The 14,297-nt window shown below is 35.9% G+C and overlaps 1 protein-coding gene across 3 annotated transcripts in view; it reads right to left on the bottom strand.

The window, feature by feature from the left end:
• Window positions 1-14,297, bottom strand: part of GPC5 (glypican 5) — a 597,183-nt gene that overhangs the window by 55,768 nt on the left and 527,118 nt on the right. Inside the window, exon 8 of one of the 3 annotated variants that reach the window (XM_059466145.1) lies at window positions 3,472-3,634. The exons of the other annotated variants lie outside the window; for them this stretch is intronic. Within the exon in view, the coding sequence (XP_059322128.1) occupies window positions 3,543-3,634 (92 nt within the window). The 3' untranslated portion in view covers window positions 3,472-3,542. Of the gene's footprint in view, window positions 1-3,471; window positions 3,635-14,297 lie in introns of those variants that run through there. 3 annotated transcript variants of the gene reach the window in all.

Raw genomic sequence — 14,297 nt, 5'->3', positions numbered from 1 at the left:
AACTCACCTCTGTCATATTTCAGTGTTCTGGGAAAGCAGAGATACATGAGAGAACTGGGAGTGTTTGCAGTTGCTGATTTATTTGGATGTGCTATAAATTGTGAAGCAGGTGGTGTTTCCTACAGGCTGATGGTTTGATGCCCAGGTATGTTGCATTGTCTTAGTCCAGATGGCAAAACACATATGTCTGAGAGCAGGACATAGCCTGCTAGGCTTTGAGCAACTGGATATAATGCATTCTTATGACTGCTGAGGTCCCTCAGAAAGCAATCCAGCAGCCCTCCCAACCTAATTAATTGTGGCCATGAAGAACATGGCTGTAGCTGCAAGAACATCCAAGTATTTTCTGCACTTGTCAAATCTGCCCTTTTTACCTTCAGTATCAGCTGCTTGACTTCTTCATCTGGGAGCTGATAACTGTAAGGGCTGGATTATTTTGATGGTGTTGGATTTTTTTTTTTTTTTTTTTTTTTTTTTTTTTTTTTTTTTTTTGTGAAAAACAGACAAGAGTGTCTGTGGTGGGCGAGGAATGCTCGCACTGGAATCCACAGTATTTCACAATACAAATTATGTTAGTTGTTACATGGATCCAGCGTCCAATGGTGCTGTCTCTGCTACCATGGTTTCTGAATATAAAATTATGCACGTACAGAGACTCTTTAAGAAGATGAAGAATATATGCTGCACTTTACACCTTTTGAACAGGAAAGATTTGAATTTCAGCTTCCAAAGGGAAGTCACTGAGACTGTGAAATAGGCCTGGAAGAAAGCAGGCAGGGAAATCAGCTCCCTTTACCTCCTTGATCATAGATGGGGACGTTTAGCTACAGAATATATAGCCTTGGCATAGGAAACATGATTCAAGCAAGCCAGAGGGAAAGGAAACATATGAGAAATGTGGAACCATAGCGATAGACGTCTCCCAGAGGATTTATTTTTTCTGCTACATGCTTTCACAGCAATTGATGGCTAGTTGTTCAGGCCACCTACTGTCAATTTTTTACCGCTCTGAAAAAACATTCTGATGTAATTATTCAGTGAATTTCCAAATGTCAGTGTTGTAAAGGAAATGCTGGGGCTAGGAGAGGTTCAGAGAAAAAATCATAGCTAGTTTTTGGCTTGATAAACAATTTACTCAGTCAAACAGCACATTTTTTGCACAATGCAAGGTGTGTGGCAAATGATATAAGAAATCAGAGGTGGTTTTTTTTCTAAAATGAAACTTTCATTACTTTTTGACTAAATCTCAGTTTGAAGTATAGTCTTTACCCAAATATCTCCTCTTTTCTTAGTTTTACTCCTTTCCATGTAACAGTAATGGTTTGAATCACAGCTGCTTCACTGGAAAAAACATCTTCCATTTCAATGCAAGGGAGTAAATCTGTTTAAGAAAGCTTCAGTGTTAGCTTAAGCTAATCTATTTCACTTTTCTCAAAAAGGGATTGGAAATTAACATGATCAGTTATGGCGTCTCAGCTGCAAGGCTGGTAACAAGCAGCTGTGAAGGATAATTTCATAAACTATTTCATCCAGAAGCCTAAGAGCATTTCTACTTGTGCGGTTGAGAAAATTGAAAAGTCCTCTGAAGTCGTAGAGCACAGGCTAGTTACAGGGAATATGAGTTTGTTTATGTCTGCTTATAATTAACAAGCAAATCGCCACAGACACGTTGTGAATGTGGATTGCACCTTGCAGATGACTCTGGATATTTAGATATTTAAGAGTGTGCTAAATTGCACCTGGACTCAAATAAAGTAAAGAAAAAGAGTGTAACTGGCAGATTTTTTTCTTTTTTGGCAAAAATGCAAAAGCACTGTCAACAGAACAAAAACTGTCAGCATAGGCAGAGTGATAGTGTGAAGCAAGAAAAGCAAAACTCAGTGAGTGATTTTCTATCAGCTGTGGAAATCACCATTTGACTGTTGTTTGCCAACCTTGTGGTAAAACGAAGACCTAAAAAGGCATGTCTCAGGTCTCGTGGGATAATTGATGTCTAACCACAAATGTCTGATGCTTTGAGATGCCTCAAGTTATCCTCACTGGCTTTCCAGCTGCTCCTTTCAAAGGGTGCAGAATCTCTGTGACTCAGGAAATTTTTGCCAGGCTTGTGCCTTAGAAACACTGTAACATCTCAAGGGGTAGGTGACATACACATTTAGTTAAATGAATTTAGATATTGAACAGAATTCCACTCTATGGAAGGGAATACTAGAATGAAACTAGGGAAGAAATGCAAAGTAAAGGCTTCTGGATTTCTCATTCAAGTAAGGATTTCACTTTGGTAAACGTATTATTGAGTGCCAACTCAGCCCTCACCAAAATTACTCGAAACAGATTTTGTATTGCCTTTTCTGTGGAAACAGTTCAGGAATCCACAGTCTATTACTGTGAGCAAATACTGCAAAACATGCAAAGCTAAAATGAGTCTATGAATTTCCAGCTATGTGACAAAACACTTGTTTTTTGCTTAATACATGCACAGAACCAGATTTTCTAAAAGCTTGGTGTATGCAGTTTTAAACAAATGCTAAAAAATTAAACTTCAAAACAAATAGAAGGTCTAACAATTACAGATAAAAGAAGCAGTGACATGCACATTGTCTCCTTTTAACAGGCTACGTAGTTTATCTTAAGATGATAAGTCTACTTTTAACATAAAAAGTAGAGCTTCCTGAGAGGGAGACTAAAAGTTATGTCAGAATCAGAACAAAATGAGTTAGTAGCAAATGTAAGTAATCATATAGCCAAACTTCTCTCCATATGCTAGGCCCAGATATCCTTAAATCATTTTCCTGGGAGACTTGCCTAATGATGGAGGCTATATAATCCTCCTAGCCACCTATTCCAGTGTTTGTACAATTCAAAGATGCGTTTAATTGTTTTCCCTAAAATATATTCTTTTCTGTATTATTTGCAATTTATATGAAAACAGAATATTCTATCCCTCTTAGCTTGTTCCTTCCTCAATGAGATAATGAATTTTTCCCGGTACTGACTTTATCAAGCACAGGTTACCATTCACTTTGAAGAGAAGTACACTGATTCTCTCTACAGAAATGCAGTCTTCTGTTGACTGTAAACATTGAACACCTTCCACCACTTCAGGTTATGAGACAAATAGTACAAGTACAAAGAAATTAGTGGCAATATTCTCTTAGATGAATGATTAACAACACCTATTAATCATGTTCAGGAATTATTTTGTCAGCGAGTAAATCATAGCTTCAAACAGTCTTGTATTCAGTACTTGCATCAGTGGATCTCTACCTTAAATGCCCTCCGCCATCCGTTAAATTTGATGAGAAAATTTTGAAAAGAAATACCTATACTTAGATGATAGCTGTATTATTTAAGAAAACATTAGGCTTGAAACTGTATGATTTAATACATATATTTTAAACCAGTTGAGACATACTGGATTGAAGTCTTGAGTGCCACATAATTATCAACTACTGTTGTCCAACATTTTACCTTGAGAACTGAAAGTTCAGATGTATCGAAATGTTGCTGTAACAGCAGGACACTGCATAGAAAAAACAGCATTATCCCAGAATATAAGGTATTATAAAAATCACAATGAAAACTATGTTTGAAGACGGATAAGTCAACAAAGTTTTCCAGAAGGAGGTCTTGCCTAAAAAATCATAGAAACAAATATCAGCATCATACATTTTAAATTTCAGGGTATCCTAGAAAGGATAATAAAATCCCAAACAAAACAAAACAGACAAACAAACCAAACAGAAAACCTCTAATTATATCAGTCACAGCAGATAAAAATTTTGGAAAAAACCCCATTAAATAAATAGTCTTTTTTCTAATAGAATGCACTCAAATAAGATGCCTCTTTCTCCTAGTATGTGTTGGTCATCGTACTCATTAATTATCTGAAAGACAAGGTAAATAGTGAGAATAAAATTTACTGATAATTTTAAATTATTCAGGATTATAAAATTAAAAAAATACTGCAAAGATATGCAGTAGGGTGTCAAAATATTGACTGACTATGTAATAAAGTGGCAAATGAAATTCAGTGTTGATTAGTGCAAATTAGCACATGTAGGAAAACAAATCAAACTATATACAATGACTGATTCTAACCATCTACTGCCACAGAGGGCTGGGAGCTGTGATTTACTAGAGATGGTAACATGAACATTTCAATTTCATGTTCATTGTTTAAAAAAAATGGAAATTTTAAGAAATACTGGTAAAACAGATGAAATCACCCTTATAAAATAACATGCTGAATCTTGACTATTTGGACTTCTGATTCTGGCTTGTGAAAGGAGTACAGTAGAACCCAGAGACAGAGAAAATAAACAAGTTTATTGAAGCTTTATATCCAATAACCTCTGTGCTAAGAGAAATTAAATATAATAAACTCATTGAAAGAGGGAGCTAGGAATAATGTGAAATCACCGACATGAGAAATTTAGTAGGAAGTTCTTATTCAGAGGAGGAAGTGGGATCAACATGATTTTTGACATGATAGTGGACTTTTAAAAATACATATAAACCTTACTAAACCATTTCACCTGCCACTACAAAGAAGCTGCTAAGTAATTATTAAACCCATGAAAGTACACTATTGCCAACTAAATTGGGCTGCTTCAGATCATCAAAAGCGCAGGCTGTTTCATGCAGGCAAGCATGACTGTACATTCTGGTCCTCCACAGTTGGCAAAACTTTGCATGGGGGACCTTTTTGAGAGATAGTTACTGGAGTAGATGGGCAAGGCTATGAACTGAGTGGTACTCCTGTAGAAACTTGTATTTTCACATCTGCATTCAGAAAACAATTCAGTGACGGCCATGGCAGGATTGCACCAAATAACAGAACATCCAACGGAACATTCTTTCTTTGAGAAAGGAGTTTCAGGTGAGGGAAATTATTCTGATGATAGACTACTTTTGGTTCATTTATTTTGTCACAACTCTGGGTAGATCTAGCTCTCTGGAAGGCCTGGGAGGAGTGAAAGGCAGCTCTGTTCAGTGCAAATCTCAGCCTCTCTGTTTTATGCCTTTCCTTGCTTGATCACCATCCCTCTTTCATTTTAGGGCACAATTGATTTTAAGCTGCCTCCACATCCCAGTACCCAGGTCTGAAAGCATATCTAGTACATCTGAGGCCAGCTATAGAGCATTAGGACATCCTCCAACATCCATGCCAGTGCTGAGACTCGGAGTGTTGCACGGCCTCATAATGCTGGCCACATGTAATGGGAGCAGAGCCCTCAATAAAAGGCTTTACTAGCCCTCTTTATGAACACAGAGAAATACCAAAGTGCTTTGTTTGCAGAAGGTTCTCCTTTTCTGAAAGACACCAGAATGCATGTTAGAGATTGGATGGATCTTCTTTGGTAGATGACAGAGTTTGCAGAAAGCAGACAATTAGGGCCTGCCCACTGGAAGCCTCCCAAATTATAGCAGCAATGATTTTGTAGCAAACACAACAGAAAACAGACTGCAAACATAGAGAGAAGCTTCTTGTATTTTCAGTGCTGGTTATTTCAACAAAAAGCTGGGGTTTTTTTCAGAAAGAATGAGTCCTCTCACATTGTTAACCAGAAGGTGGTACATACAGGGGCACTGCAGTCCAGCAATGGGGAGACAAATATCATCTTTCTTGCTTTGTAAAAACAACTAATGGATCTTCCTTTATGCTTGAATTAAACTGGAAAAACACCTTAATTCCAAATTGCTTTCACTGTACTTATTACAGGCAGAAACCAGAACAGGAAGCTTTGCTTTTGCTTCTGTTTTAAATCTACCAATTAATTCCTCTGTTTCACTGACTCAATTCTGTTATGCTTATTATACAAACACTGTTTTACTTCAACATTAATAATGTTCCATTTCCCTACTTTTCCATTTTAGGGTTTTTTTTTAATATATGTTTGATTGTATAAATAAATACACGGATATGTAAAATGAAACATACGCAAATTAAACTCCACGTAGTGAATCCATACTTGTATTTTATAAATGTTCTACTTTGTAATACTTCTTCAACAGAGCTGCAGTAGAGAATTGGCCTTGTATTGGATGAACTGAATTTAGAAGCTAAATTCTATTACTTGTCTATTTCACAGATGAAAATTCCTAGGAAAGTACCTAAAAAACCCCCTTTTTAGGCAGAAACAACTTTGTCCCTTTGGGACAAACAGTTCCTTAAGGACAATATCATATAAACTTAGAGTAATTTTGCATTGAGGCTTGATGTAACATTTTCATGCGATGTTTCAATTTGGACTGATTTGTTTATAGTCTTACTGGCAAAAGTAGAGACAGACACCCTGGAGTGGAAATATAAAATGAAACTGCTGCTCTGTGAGCCAGTTTTCAGGTGAGGGAAATATAAACTGTACGTGCAACATACTCATTGACATGGTAGCAGGCTGGTGTAGTGCCCAGGTGATACTGGACTGAGTGTATTCACCAGGCAGGGTGCAGCAACAGGCAGGCACAGCCAGCACACATTTTAGGTGCTTCTTGCTAAGTCTACCTTGTAACACTGAGCCTAATAAAGTCAATCAGGTCTGTGTTCGCTCAGCTGCTCTTGCACTGCACTCTGCAATGCACTGTAAGCATGGATGATGTTTTTTTCTCAACAAACTAGAATTATGTGTTTTTAAAATAAAGGGCAATGTACTTTCACATTCTTGGGGTTTTTACACTATCTTGCATTTACGCTTATGTTCCAGCTTTATATCCTACCATAAAACCTGTTTGTGTTATGAACCTTTTTTACACATCAAATTTCTTTTTTATACATCATTGTTGATACTACTCTAATAGGAAAAGGTTTATTTTTTAAGCTCTTTTAAATGTTACAATGTGAAACTGGTTCGGGTATTCTATTCTTAATATACTCTTAGTTCAGCTATGCATGCAATATTTTTGTAATTGAATCTCCTGTACTGACAGGGCAGTAGCAAACCACAAATACTATGTAAAGTATAAGACAAGAATAATATCTCAAACAAATTGTCTGGAGAAATGTGAAAAAAAAAAGAGGACTGAAATATTAAGAGGAAAATCAATATATCTTCAACACCAAAAGCCAATTATTTGAAGATGGTGGTAATTTATGTGGTTAATCCTTTACCTCTACTGTTCTCTAATGCTACAACAGCTTTCGTGACACAAAACAATTAAGCCCAGGGAGGAGCATAAACTCTTATTCTTTTTGCCTCATATTTCACAAGTACTGTCACTCAGAACACAATCATATATATCCCTCTTCTAGGGATAACAAATCTATGCCCAAATATAAAGACCCCAATATTTGCTATATCCTTAGTTCTCAAGGAGAATATATAATCATGATCATCTCACTTTTAAATACAATAAAGACCTGACTTGCATGTGGCAGAAAGTCTCTTACATCAGAAGGATGTTTTAATGGGAATTTTTTCATGCTAAAGTTTCTGAGAACCTAATCCATGGTTATTGCATACTATATTGTCTGGTTAAAAGTTCCTGTATGTTCCCACTACTGTCTATTTAGTTTTTCAGTTTGTCATTGTCATTAGAAACCAAAGCTACTGCTGTAGCTTAATTTGAGTACAAGCCCCTGTGCTGATAAGGTCTTTGGATGCCAAACTTTGTCTCAGGAGAAATTTTACAGCTGAGTTGCTTGCAAAGCTCTCGTTTATTTCTGATGAAGAAGCATGGTACATGCATAGCAAAACTTGGAATGACTGAAAGAAAAACGGATAATCTTGTAACACTGATAATTTAAATTAATAAAATGAAAACTCCCAGTCCATAAACTACTGTTGCCACAAAAGGGCAAGATATTCCTGTTATTTAGAAGCTCCTGAACAATCAGATAATTACTAATTCAAATCTAGCAAAAAGAAAAAGTGTAGCACACTCTTCATGTACATTCCCAGCAGAAAGGAACTAAAACTCAGACAATGAGCTTAGTGCTGTTTTTTAGCATTATTGTGAATACTCTTAAGGAGTAGGTAGTTACATATATGACTTGTCAAATTATCTAGAAAAGCTTTTCAAAAGTTTTAAGAAAAAAGAGCCATCCCTTTTTCTCAGAATAATGATAACTGGAAAGTAGAATTTTTAGACAATAATGCCTCAAAAGAGTGTCAGATTTCTTGACCAACTCGCAAATCCATACAGCTGTTCCATCTTTAAACACTTGGCAGCATGCAGTGGTGCTCTATACTTCTTATACACCAATAAAAGCACTGGAGTGTGAATAAAAACACCAATAAACTTTGTGGTTAATCCTTTCTCAAAGTGGACTGTACCTATTTTTACAGCTCAACTAGTGAATTCCATATAGAAATCTTTGGTATTTTCAATGCTATTGATTTACAGGGAACATTAATTTCTTGAGAAAAACTCTCTGTGGCTATCTAAGTCTAGCTGACTGTGAACTATTAAAATGTGCTTATCAGAGTTTTATGGGGAATAGCTCTGGAGGTTAACTTCATGTAATGCTCTGATAAGTCCTGAAATTTGGCTTGTCTTTCAAACAAGAATTAAGTAAGCTGGGATTAAAAAACAGGATTTACACAGTTCTACGCCCAAGTCTGATTCATCATTGACCTTACATATAAATGAGCAGCAGAGGGTGAGTAAACAGTATATACACCACTCTCTTTGCTTGCTTGTGCACCAAACATTTCAAATGGCAGTGTCTTAGTGCAAGGTATTATTGCTTGTTTGCTGAAAGAAAAGAAGATTCTATAAAAGAAGGTAAAAGGAAAAGGCAATTGGCTCATGATGCAGTATTGTCCCTTAGTCCACAGGAGAGTTGCTGAAGGGTGTCAGCCTTCCCAGTGCTCAAGGCATTCCAGCAGAGATCATGGCACACAGACCTGGAAGAACCTGCGCTTATAAACCGTATTCCTTCAACCACAGTGAGGTGGCTGACTGTTTTATGTCCCATAAACTGTGACACAATTTCCTGCCTTTTCTTCCCAATGTGATAAAAGGCTTTTCATAATGCACCACATAGAGTTTGTGCACTCTCTACCACTGTGTTCTGTATTTTGCATCCTGGAATGGTCTCTGGGAAATGGAAGCAAAGCAAACAAGTAAACAAAACCACTCTTTATCTTTTGCTTTTCTTCCTTTGATAGAATATAAATGCCACCTTTTATTCAAGCAAAACAAAACAGCACTGTCACTAAAGGATGCTGTCTGTCGTAAAGCTCATGGTGTTTTGAGCTGAGCAAAAGGACAATTAAACCCAATAAAGTAGTAAAGGAAACCATGGGGAAATTTAACATAAAAGTAAAAGGCGATACAGAATCCTGAATATCAGATTTGTAATGTAGTTCTCTCTCTTCAGGGGAACAAAGTTAGTTATATAAAAAATTCTCACAATATTCTTAAGTTCGTCTTTGTTAAGATACATGAATTTCAAGTATTTCACTCAGTACAGAAATATCTGAGGCTATTAGAAGTCTCTAAAACTGTGCTTAGCTTTGGCAGCATAATTTCAGAGTTATCATCTATTAACTGACACAAAAAATAGTCAATGAAAATTTATTATTGATTCCATGATCAGTGCAGCCTCCTCTAACAAAAACCCACAATTTCAGCAAAGATGGTCCTTGCTTGAAATCCCTACATGAATATGTTCTCAGGACTGCCAGGTATTGTATTTGGCATGAAGAATAAAATAGCAACATACAGTGTTCTTGTTGAAATAACCTGTGGATGTGATAATAGAAATATACAAGTAAGGTGAAGTTGCAGACAGAGTTACAGTAAATCAATTAAGCTTTAAAAACTAAAGAAAAACGTTTAAATTTGTGAGATGTGGCTCAGATAGAAACTACTTAGTGGCAGATTGCACCTCAAAACTCCAAGTTCATGGAGATAAATAAGCCAAAAGAAAGTGCTGTACCAACAGATTCAATTGCTTTGACTAACCAAAAATGCCTAGAGCTGTTTGGGCCAGCCTGGGCAATACTCTTAGACCTTGTCTGCAAACACCTGAAGGACATAGGCCAACCTTGTATCTTATTTGCCACCCATGTGTGGTTGCCAGGATGCTTTAAGCTATGTCAAATAGCACCATATATGTGCAGTTTCAGTTTGCATTTCTTAGTCTCTATATGATACCATAGAAAACTTGAATTTATTGCTTCTTGACTGGTTCTAAATTCTTTACCCCAGCCTCTCTTCCTTCCGACTGGTACTACATTAAAGACTAAATAATAAAGGAACAGAAGCATGAAAAATGAGCAAACCACTCAACAAAATATATTAATTACATAGGTCAGACCAAAGTTCATGTAGCATGTTACATGAAACAAAGTTTGTTATCATTCATCTGATAATGGTTTATAGATGAAGTTTAGGAAAAAAATTGAAAGTGTGATAGTTTTTTTTCTGGCTATTTTCCCAGCTTTAAACAATCTGCACTACAGAGACTTCCTTAAGCATAAGTGATATCTTTGTGTTGATACATTTGTCTTCCACAGCTATCAAAGGTCAACCAATCATTTATTCCAAGTGAGTGACTTGATTGTTTGCAAGGAGTTTATTGACGAGAAAGTAAACGTTGCTGTTGTGGTTGAGAAAGAAGTAATTGGGCAGTGCATGTGATTTAATCAGTTTCTGAATAGTTCCTTTAAAGAAAAAAATGAATGTATTTTCCTGTTTCTGATCATAATGAGCTCATACAATGTGACTTGGAACAGGCAATTTCAAATGTCAAGATGCAAGGGTAGCAGAATGTGCTTTATATTGGTTTCACAATCAAAAGCAGGATGAGTTGCATTTTATCAAAAGGAACACCAATGTCAGCAAGAAGAATGACCATATTTGTTCAAGTGTGGCCCAGCAGAGAGAAAACTCCAAAAAATAATTTGAAGGTGTTATACAAAGTAGTTGAAAGACAAATTTGTAGTGAGATGTCTTTTTTTCATTGTGTCAGAGCAAAGTTGCCTGTTTATTAAGGAAAGATATGTCAAAGGAGGATGTAAATCCAGGACCAGTTCTGCCTCACAGAATACATCAATATCTTGAAACTCATATGGAGTGATAATATGTGATAAACTCTTTGTTTTACATATGATCTACAGAATCATCTAGTAAAATCACACCTTTTATTTCATATATTATGGGGTTTACTAATTACGGACCTTTTTTTACATTGAGAATCTTAAATCCTTAAGAAAACATAAAAAGATCATGACTTCCATGTACGTCAGTGAATAAATTTTTTAGTTCATTTTAATTGAATCCCGTTGTTCATGCATAAAAGCTTACTTTTCCTCTTCTTTTCCCCAGGAGAAGCCTAATGTGTAGCTTTTACCAATGTAGCTGTTGTTAAAGCTGAAAGGAAGAATAAGAGGAAGAAAGTACACTGTGCCTTTCCATAATTATGAACCGGTGTATTGTTTCTTTCATACGGCTTACAGCCCTATGTCAGGAACATACACATTGAATTGACCTCTGGATGGTCTAAGATTAAACTGTTATAGGAAAAAAAATAAGTAACAAGGGGCAGCTTAAAGCTAAGTGTGCTCCAGGCAGGGACATAGAGAGCCTGGCTGCACATGCAGTCTAAATAAGCTGGCAGAATAAACCTTCTATGGAGAGAGCTGGTGGCACCTTTCCCTCCTCTTGCAGCCAGCCACATAAACTCCCCATCACTCCTGCGGATGCTGCGCTCATAAGCAAAGCAGCTCTTGAAATGTTTCAGGCTCTTTACTGACAGAAATTTCTTAGAATATTTATCCAGAGAATATACACTGGGTTTTAAATGCTCTCCTGGAAAACAGCACAAAACCAACTTGGGGTTCGCTCCAGACCTTGCCAGCTTGCTTCCACTGATGAGTAAGACAGGACAAGTCCTTGAAAGCCTCACCAGAGAACAATGATTACATTTCAGGACCTCTGTGCTTGAAATATTTGTCTTAGAAAGAAAATGAACATGTTTTTACTGTTGGATTTTAGTTTCTAAAAATTTTTGTTCCAGCACGTTTTAGAGAACATAGAATGGTGTCTGAGCATCTAGATGCCCTTCAGAGTTATAGCTTAAGACAAGTAAGAGACTATTCTTGTGGTCTGGGTTTTTATTTTTTCTTTAAAAATTTGATTGTTTCAATGTCTGAATTATGTCTTTACTTATATCTGCATTTTGAATATTTTCACCTTTTGATTTATTTTTTTCTCCTAGATTCCTACTCTCCTTTTTATTCTCTTTGTGCTCTTTTTCTACTCTTATGGATGCTCAAAAGGAACACTAATTGAAACTGGTAAAGAAAAACAGAAAAAGTATACTCTGGTTTATAAAATACCTTAATGTTTTATTTTTGGTAACTTTTTATTCCTGGATTACAATGCACCTAATTTTTGTAGCAAGCTACAGTCTGTGTTCCATTTATTTTCCATCTCATATGGTGTGGATTTTTGTTGTGCCAGAATGTCTTTGGAAATAGATAAAGTTCTTAAGACTTTATCTTTCAAAAACCTGAAAGTATACAGGCATAATCTGAATTTATGGCCACTGCATGAAATATTATCCTGTAGACTATAGTGGTTCAGGATCATCTTCCCTTCTTTTATGAGAACAGCAATCTCTGGGAGATGGGACAGAGAGTAAAGGGAAATGTTGAGCCAACATTCTCTGTCAGAAACAGAGTGGATGTTGGATCTGTAAATGAAATGATGGCACCATGGAAAAGAATGGCAAAACACTCTCTGATTTCAGTAGAGCGGAATTTTGCCACCACTTTAATGAGACAAGTAAATGGAACTACATGAAACGCTTTTTTTTAACAAATGCAGGCTTCAGACTCAGTTTTACATACTAATGTTTAACCTATCCTTGTTTTATCATCTCAGAATATGTTTCACTGATGGCAGTACTGAAAAGGAGCCTAAAATATTGTGTGGAGCATAATATGTGAAAGAAAAGTAATATTTGAATTTGAAAAAACCCTAATTTTTAACAAAGTTCTATTCCCACCTTTTTTTCTTATATCTCTGATGATGATGATAGCAAAGTGTTTATTTTGTGATAGCTTTCTAAGTGGTCATAAACAGGCAAGAATGACAGTGAGTTTAAGGGATACTTTCCCATGCCACTTGATTTTCATATTACAGCAGCAAAGGGATGCTACCAACTCACAAAAGATACTTTTCCTTTGTTCATTTTTTTAACAAACTTTCTCAGTGTTGTCAGCCTTCATGCTATTGTTATAAATTTTTTTAGTAGCTAATGTTTTACATAAGTATTTACCTCTTGAAAGTGATGATTGTGCAAATAATTTGAGATTTTATTAACAAGCATGTCTTATGGTGTTATCTTGACAGCTCTGAAGACCTAAGTAGCCCCCACCTTACAAGGAAGCATTAGAGCCTTTTGCTAGCTTTCAAACATGGTTTTTAGATACTTGGGATCAGAAATGATGAACCTTTGGGCAGTCTTCCCCTATATCATAAACATTCCCTGGTTGCAGTCAGACTCTGACTTAATTCTTCATCCCTGTATGCCTTTTGTTCTCTGTTTATTTTTTTAAATTTTTCTTCTTTTTCCTCCTTACACCATTTTCCTTCAGTATGAGTCCAAACATTTGCTGAGGTGTCAATGTCTACTTCCACAGAATTGTTCATCTTCCATTCATACTGATGTTGGTAAGATATGGATCGTGTCACGTGAGATGATCATTCAGAGAGAATGGGAACATCCAAACTCCTCATCTCTCTCTGTCTTATCAGCATTTTGGTACTCCAGCCCCATTGCTCAAAGGAGATATTTTTTCTAATTTTCAGGATGTCCTATACTTCAAACATGATTAGAGCTTCCCTAACCAATAAGTTAATAATCTGTTTTCTGTTCTTTTAAATTAATGATCACAGACTTTATTCTCTACAGAAACACAGTTAAATAACAAATATAGATTAATAGGTAAGCCTTTAAAATTTAGGGTTGAAAAAAGTTGATAATGTCATCTAAAAAATTTAAAAAATCTTTTGTACTCTATGTTCAGTTGTCTGTGTGTATAAATCAACAAAAAGAAAAAAGCAATCCAGTAGGAGGGAATTTGCAATACACAGTATTACACCAGAATAATCTTACTGTAGATTTTATTGGCAATAAAAAGGAAATAAAACTCAATAAAAAGGAAAATGTGTTAAAAAAATAAAACCTTATGGGTTTTTTCTGTGTGCTATCTTATGCAGCAGCATAAGAATTTTCATTTCTAGACAATTAGAATGAGTAAAGAAAACTTCATTTTCTTATGGGTCAACAGTTTTTTTTCATTGTGCTGCTCTGGTTTTATATAATATCTCCTAGCCAT

This window comes from Ammospiza nelsoni, chromosome 2, assembly GCF_027579445.1.
Source record: "Ammospiza nelsoni isolate bAmmNel1 chromosome 2, bAmmNel1.pri, whole genome shotgun sequence".
In the NCBI taxonomy this organism is placed as follows: Eukaryota; Metazoa; Chordata; class Aves; order Passeriformes; family Passerellidae; genus Ammospiza; species Ammospiza nelsoni.
This window is presented reverse-complemented; position numbering and strand designations above follow the sequence as displayed.